Source organism: Megascapheus bottae, chromosome 33, assembly GCF_031878675.1.
Source record: "Megascapheus bottae isolate mThoBot1 chromosome 33, mThoBot2.hap1, whole genome shotgun sequence".
In the NCBI taxonomy this organism is placed as follows: Eukaryota; Metazoa; Chordata; class Mammalia; order Rodentia; family Geomyidae; genus Megascapheus; species Megascapheus bottae.
In genome coordinates, this window is record NC_143541.1 from 8685854 (window position 1) to 8693413 (window position 7560).

The following is a 7560-nucleotide window of genomic DNA, read 5'->3' on the forward strand; positions in this document are numbered from 1 at the left end:
CACCACCACCACCACCACCACCACCACGAGGCGGCCGGGCCTCCGCCCGCTCCGCCTCCCCAGCGCGCAAGGAGAGAAGGGCAGGGCGGGGGCCCGCGGGGTGGCGGGGTGAGAAGGCACAGCGGTGGGGGAGGCGCGGGGCGCGCCCGGCCCCCCGGGAAGGCGGCGCTGGGACCTCCCGGGTGGCAGGTGAGCTGGGAACATTGTCACATCCCTCGGAAGGAGGCCAATAAATTATTGCTCTGAAAGGAAGGGAGGCGCGCGGGCCAGTGCGCTGGGCCGGGCGCGGGGCGCAGGCCTGGGCTCAAGGCCTGGGCTCAAGGCCGGGGCGCGGGGCCCGAGCGCTGGGCCGGGGCGCAGGCTGGGGCTCAAGGCCGGAGCGCGGGGCCGGGGCGCGGGGCCCGGGCGCGGGGCGCAGGCCTGGGCTCAAGGCCGGGGCGCGGGGGGCGCAGGGCCCGGGCGCGGGGCTCAGTTGAGGGCGCGCACGGCGCGGCCGCTGCGCGGGAAGCGGTGCACCTTCACGTGCTTGGACAGGTGGTCGCTCCGCGCGAACTTCTTCTCGCACACGGGGCACTGGTACGGCTTCACGCCCGAGTGCGAGCGCCGGTGCCGGGACAGCTCGTCGGAGCGAGAGAACCTAGGGGACGCGGGACACGGGTCAGCAGGCCGCGCCGGCCCTGCCCTCCCGGGACTGGAGGAGAGCGGCCCTGCCGAGCGTGCCGGGCCCGCAGAGGCCCGCGATCCCCGCTGCTCTCCACCTACACACCAGACCCGAGCGGTGGCCACGCGTGCCCCCGCGCCCCGGACTGCTCCCGCGCCCCACCGAAGGGCGCCCTGGCTAGGGCTCCAAACGGGTGCCTGTCCGCCACCCGCCTGTCCGCACCCCGGCCGGGCGGGCCAGCGCCCAGCTCAGCTCCCAGGCTCTGGCCTCCGACCCCAGGAGCCCCGGTCCTGGCAGCAGCACCTCTCACCCCTCACCCCGCTCCCCACCCACCTACCTCTGTGCCCCTCAGCCATGCCCACCATTTGCACGCACACTGCTTCCCCTATCGAGAACGTTCGTCCCTCCCTATCCTTGCTCTCTCCCGCCCAAAGCCCCTTCCTCAGGCTGGGCCTCAAGCCGGCTGCCACTCCAGACTCCCACCACTGGTGGATGCCAGGCAGTGAAGCCCAGGGCCACAGGGGATTGGCTGCCCCCACCCGCCATGTTCACTGCCCTCGGCCCACTGGCCATCAACAAGCAGCTGGACCAGGAGCCCGAGGACCACGTGTTCTCACATCCACAGTGAACCTGCACCACATGCACGTGCGCGCACACACACACACACACACACACACACACACACACACACACACACACAGCCCTGGGCCCAGAACCCCATTCCTGGAGCCAGGACGGAGGCCCCTCCCCTGCCTGCCCCGGGAGGAGGCCTTGACTCCACAGGCTGAGGACAGCAGTGTCCAGCCCTGGGCAGGCTCAGTGGGGCACAGGAGGAGCCTAGGGGACACTGAGGGGCTCAGCTCCTTGTGCTGCCCAAGGTCCATGGTCCTGTGGGCAGCTGCTGCATGGGGAGGCCAAACCCCAACCCCTGCCTCAAGACAGACACTGTGGGGTCTGCATGGGACCCCACACAGGGAGGCGGAGGGGTTCAGCACATCTGTGACTCGGTGGGTGCCAAATGAGGAACACCAAGACTCCAGGTGCGGGGGGCCAGGTGCCAAGCCAGAGCAGAGGTTCTGGTGTGGCCTCGCAGCTGGCTCCTCCCTCCTACACCGGAGGCAGCAGACGGCCTGACTTCTGCTGGAAACTGCTCGCCTCTTCCTGGCTGGGCGGGTGTGTATGAGTGTGCCTGTGTGCGTGGGTACATGTGCTTACATCCTCCTGGCTGGGCGGGGTGCACACATGTGTGTGTGTGTGTGTTCCCTGCCTTGCACTGGGGCCACCTGAGCCGGTGAGCTGGCCCAGGGCGAGGACAAGCAGGAAGCTAGCTTCAGGTGAGCTGGCCCAGGAGGGCCCAGGGCGGAGGTGCTGCACCCTGGGCAGGAGGGGGAGAGGTCCTCTCGGGGGCTTGCCTCAGAGCACTACACTGCCCCTCTCCTGGCCTCTCGTGTACTGCCACCCAGGCGTCTGACAGCTATCAGTGTGCACATTCACCATGGCATGGGGTTCTTTCTAGAGAACAGCTTGGCCACTCAGGAACAGAGTGTCCTGCTGCAGGGAACAAAGGGAGCCTGTGCCTGAGCTAGCAGGGCAAGGAAACTTCTAGGAAGGCCAGCAAACGGCTTCTTCCCAGATGGTCAGATCACAACTGGCCAGGCTGGCGTCAGCCCCTCAAGGAGGTGAACTCATGTCCAAAGAGGGGAGAAAGGGGGAGTCCTGGTACAGACCAGGAGGAGGTGGGGTGGGGAGCTGCACGGGGCTGGCCGGGCAGTGGAGGTGCTGAACTACTCGGCGGCCTCAGGGCAGAGGGCCAGGGGCCAGCGGCAGCCAGGAGGAAGAGGAAGCCCCTCAGGAGGAGGCAGCCCTGCCCGTCAACAGCAGAGCAAGCCACACTCCTCCGGGAGTGTCTGGAGGGCCCCAGTGGGTACACAGCAGGGAAGACTGAGAAAGTCCTGGCTCTGCTGGCACCAATCAGCTGTGGGCCACAGACAGCTTAGCCATGCTGTGCCTCTGTTTCCTCTGAGGAGGAGGACACAGGGCAGCCAATCTGGAGAATGAAATGATCTATGACACAGGGAGCAGCCACAACGGGGCCTGGAGCCCACAGGCCTGCGGCCTCCAGCCCCGAGGCTCTTGGCCTTTCTCCTGAGTGGAGAGAGGCGATGGATGCCTCCACCTTGACTCCAGCGGTACCACTGCAGGCCAGAGCCTCCAGTCCACCCTCAAGAACCGCCTCTGTGTGCAGGGACGCAGTGACGTGACACGGGGGTGACAGGCTGGACAGCAACAGTGGTCCCTGCCCCTGGGCCTCGGCCTCTGTAGCCACGTCAGACTGCACTGCCAGGAAGGAGCCTTCTTGAGAGCCAGACAAGGGTCACTGTATGCTGACCTCACTGTCCAGCTGCCCACCTTGCACTCCAGGGTACTGCCTGCCATGTGGGTCTGGGGCAAGGAGACCAGCGCAGGCCTGGACAGCACGGAAGCCCCCGTCTTTCAAGGACTCTACGCGCACCCTGCCGTGGGGGCTCAGCTCTCTGAAGCAGCTGTGCAGGGCAGGGCTTGACTGGTGTGCACGTAGGCTAAGGGCGAAGGCAGGCCCTGGTCCTGGGGGCTGCAGAGGGGTGGCCTCAGCTCCAGCTGACCCATCCCAGCTAGCTGGCCGGTGCTGACCAGCCAGGGGACTGCCCTGCAGAAGGTGAGCCGGACCATGCCGTGGAGTGGCCTTTCCCCACAGAGCCTGCCTGACCCGAGCAAGCACAAGCAAACCCACTAACACTGCAAGGGCATTGCCCGGAGCCCACACAAGATCACCAAGGCCCCTCCTTGATCTCTGATGGTTAGCTGACAACTGGCGAGCAGGGGGACCACGCAGAGCACTACTCCCGCATGTACCTGATGTACCTGGAGTGTCCGAGGGACACAGCGAGCTGCCGCATGGCCAGGGCTCAAGCTCTCTACTGCTTTCTCCAAATGGAGCACCGCAATACCCTCCTCCTCTAGAGAAGAGCACCACAGCCCCCACTCCTCATCTAGGTAAGAGCATCACAGCGCCCCCCCCCCCACTCCTCCTTCACCCCACAGTCCACCGCCACCACTCGCTCACCACCACATCTGGGTCTGCACCCACTCAGCACAGAGCATGGGGCTCAGAAAAGCAGGGACACCAGGCTGGGGCCTGTGGGACTCCATCTGAGCAGGGGTGCTCAGGGCAGGCTGCCGCGCACCACACAGTCTTGGCAGAACACCTTCTCCAGTCAGTTTGGTGCCCAAGAAAAAGTAGGCACCAGCATCACATCCAGCGATGCCTTCTGTCCACAGCACAGCCCTGGCGGGCCAGGACCTTGCCTGGGGTCAACGTGCATGAGCCCTCTGAGCCGGTCTGTTCCAGAAAACAAAAGCTACACTGCTCTGCCCCACCCCAGACACACCTGTGCACACACGGCGTGCCACGCTCCACCAGGTGTTCAAACACACAGCTCGCACCACCCAGACACACGCACATACTTGGGAGGTCCACACACATGTGGCAGCACCCTGTGTTCTTACACACACTCAGAACTGCAGCCAACACGCAGACCATGCTGAAAACTCCCCCACCTCCAGGTAGGTCAGAGCAGGATCTGGAGCTGAGAGCACCTGAGCGCCCTCAGCTGCCACCCCAGTGAAGGGTGGGCAAGGGTGCTGCCCCAGGGGCTGGGCAGACCTGGCAAGGCCCCCACACCACCGCCAGTCAGGTCCTCTAGGTTGGCCTCTGGTTTCCCAACTACCTCCATGCCCCTAAGGAGAAAGCAAGGACCAGGCCTGGCTCTCCTGTGCCCAAATGGCTGTCAACATTGAACATAGCTTGTCACTCCTGGTTTGTCCCCTGGGCAGCGTTTTCAGGATAAGCCTCAACACTGGACTGGTGTAAGCAGGGGCCAGGTCTCCCACTGCCCGAGCCTTGGTGTCCTCAGACCCCCAAGCTGGCATCTGGTGGTACTTACCCTGTGTGTGCCCTGAGGGGTCAGGGATGGGGCGCTACTCTGCGAGCTTCAGCCGTCCTGGCCAGCATGGGTGCCCTTCTGCTGTGCACCAGCCCCTTAGGCCTTGACCTCAGCCCACCAGACCAGGAGACCCAAAAAGACTCAGCACTGCCCCAGAACCAGCCACAGAAAGCCTGACCAGAAGGCTCGTGGCTTCCGGTGGCAGTGAGCAGAGGGACCGGCAGTCTGGATGGCTGGGCCCAAGCCCGCCCTGACGCTGTCTACTCCCTGTCCTTTTTCCTATAGGCCAGTTCCTGCCACACTCACCTCCACCCGCAGCCCGGCCAGGTGCAGGCAAAGGGCTTCTCGCCAGTGTGCCGCCGCAGGTGAGCCTTCAGATGGCTGCTTTTCGTGTACATCTTGCTGCAGCCAGGGAAAGTGCATTTGTGCATTTTGATGAGTTCTGCTGCTGGGCTCTTGGTGAACTTCTGGCCCAGGAGGAGGCCGGCAGGGCCAGGTCCCAGGGGCCCGGCCCCGGCGGGCTTGGCGGCGATGGGCACTGGGGCAATGCGCACGAACTTGGAGGGCAGGCTCAAGCTGGAGGAGGGCACCACCTGGGGCACGAGCGCGAAGGCCTGCCCCTGGATGCTGACCAGGAGCTGGGCGACCTTGACATTCTCTGGGGCCTGCCCAGGGGAAGCCGGATCGGAGCCTGCCTCCTGCTTCACAGCCACGGGCTGGATCTGCAGCAGTACTGGGATGGGGCAGTCAGGCGCTGGTCCCTCACCTGGGCCCTGGGCACCACCCACACTGGTGCCATCTGGCGGAGGGGTACAGCGTCCTCTCCCCCCAGACCCGGGGTGTGGGTGGCTCCGGTGGGGTCCGGACAGCTCTCGGCCACAGGCCTCCAAGTCCTTGCTGCTCTCTGGGGTCTCTCTGACATTCGGCTCCATGTTTTCCTCCAGGAACTCCTCAATCTCCTCTAGGGTGGGTTGGAAGGGCCTGGGGACGTCGTCAGGGTCTCCCAGAGGGAACTCGGGAACACAGAAATGCTCCCCCTTCACGGGCCCTGGAGCCCTCCGCCAGGGCCCCCAGGCCACAGGACTACTGCTGTCCCCAGTGCTCCCACCGCCACCTCCGCTACCCAGTGTGGCATGGGACAGCAGGAAGTCTAAGATGCCCTCCTGGCCTTTGGTGCCTGGCCGTCCATTGTAGCAGGAGCAGCGGGCATGCGAATCAGGGCTGGCACAGGAGCAGGGGCTGGAGGCATCGCTGTCGTCTTCCGAGACAGGCGAAGGAAGCATGTGGTACCCCCGCCGGCCAGCCAGCCTCTCACCCAAGTAAGCCACTGGGCATTTTGGAGACAAGAAGGTCTCATCCACTGGAACTAGGTGGTCCACCATGCTGGCCCGGCCGTGCCGATGGTCACTGCAGAGGGGACAAGGGAGGCTCGGTCAGAACAACAGGGAGCTTGCTGACACCTCACTGGCCCAGGGCCCCCACTCTCGGCTGCCTGTCCACTGCCTTCCATTACCAAACCCCAGTCCTGCCTCTATCCCTCAGGAGAACGGGGCCATAAGAGTGTTTTCTGAAATTGCACCACTCAGCTTGCAAAAGAGCCCTCTTTACCCCATTGCACAACCCAGACACTCTGGTCTCAAACACTTTCCAGAATGATCCTGGAAGAGAATACCCATGAGCTGCTGCGAATCTGTGTGTGCAAGAGGGGTCCACCGGTGGGGGAGGAGGTACACTGGACCCCAGAGCAGCCCAGGGTGAAGCCAGACTGGGTCGGGATCCACCCAGGGGGCAAAGGGGACATGGCCACTTGTCCTCTGACTAGAGTCTGCTGGACTTCCACAGATAAAAACACAGACGGAGCCGGGTATCCGTGGCCCACTCTTGTAATCTTAGCCACTCAGGAGGCTGAGATCTGAGGACTGACAGTTGAGGCGAGCCCAGCCAAGAAATTCAAAACTCTTTTTTATCTCTAATTAGCCACCAAAAAGCCAGAAGAGGAAATGTGGCACAAGTGATTGAGTGCTAGCCTTGAGCAGGGACCGTGTCCAGAGCCCTGAGTTCAAGTCCTAAGATTGGCACAAAACAAAACAAACAACAACAAAACATCCAACAAGCTGCCTGTTATATGTGAATTTCAGGATGAAAAAAGAACCTGGTTTTCACAGGAACAGACCTGGGATGGAACACACTGAATTTAACCTTGTTGTTTCCTGAGGTTCAAATGGGCAGTTATATTTTAAATGGGCAGTTAATAGTCTGGAAGAAAAAAAAAATCCAAGAGCAGTGAGTGCTTCCCCGCTGGCTGTTTCCCTATACAGAGGGGAAGGAAGCTCCTTGCGTCCCTCAGAGCCCCGCCTCCACTCTGAACAGGAGAGGGAACGCTGTCTGCCTCCCACTGCCACCAGAGGCCAGGACTCAGACCTCTGCTGGTCGTGAGCCTGACATCCACACCCACCTCCTCCTTTGACCTCATCCCCGTGGGAGACACACGCACAAACACCCCCCCATGCGGACATCCCCCACTTTTACCCCCATCCCTGCCCCTCAACAGGCCAATGAAGAAGTTGAGCAGGATGAGAGACACATGTGCATTCACCCAACCCCCCCCCCCGCATTGTCATAGGCCAATGACGAAGCCACGTCTCCTGCCCACTGCCCGGGCCATTGCGCCCACTGGGGACACTCACCACCTTGGGGGGCTGGGCTCACGCCCGGCTCCTTACTCCCTGTCTCTGCTGTGCCCTACCTGGTGCCCAGGAGGGGCTCAGAGGACACTGAGAGAGAGAGCAGAGGGAAAGCCCTACCCTCTGACGCCAAAGGCCAGGCTAGGTTTGGCGCCTGAGGAGCAGAGTCAACAGTGTGGGGCTGTGATGGGGCCATCTCCCTGGACCTTTGTCCCCATCCAGTGACCACAGT

General features: G+C 63.2%; 1 protein-coding gene across 1 annotated transcript; it reads right to left on the bottom strand.

Moving 5' to 3' along the window:
• Positions 1-416: 416 nt before the first annotated feature.
• On the bottom strand, positions 417-7161 carry Klf15 (KLF transcription factor 15). The gene is made up of 2 exons (XM_090323824.1): positions 4951-7161; positions 417-637 (listed from the first exon to the last, which is right to left on the bottom strand). Exons 1-2 carry the CDS (start codon positions 6024-6026, stop codon positions 469-471), a joined length of 1245 nt encoding a protein of 414 aa, XP_090179950.1. The 5' UTR covers positions 6027-7161; the 3' UTR covers positions 417-468.
• Positions 7162-7560: the final 399 nt, after the last annotated feature.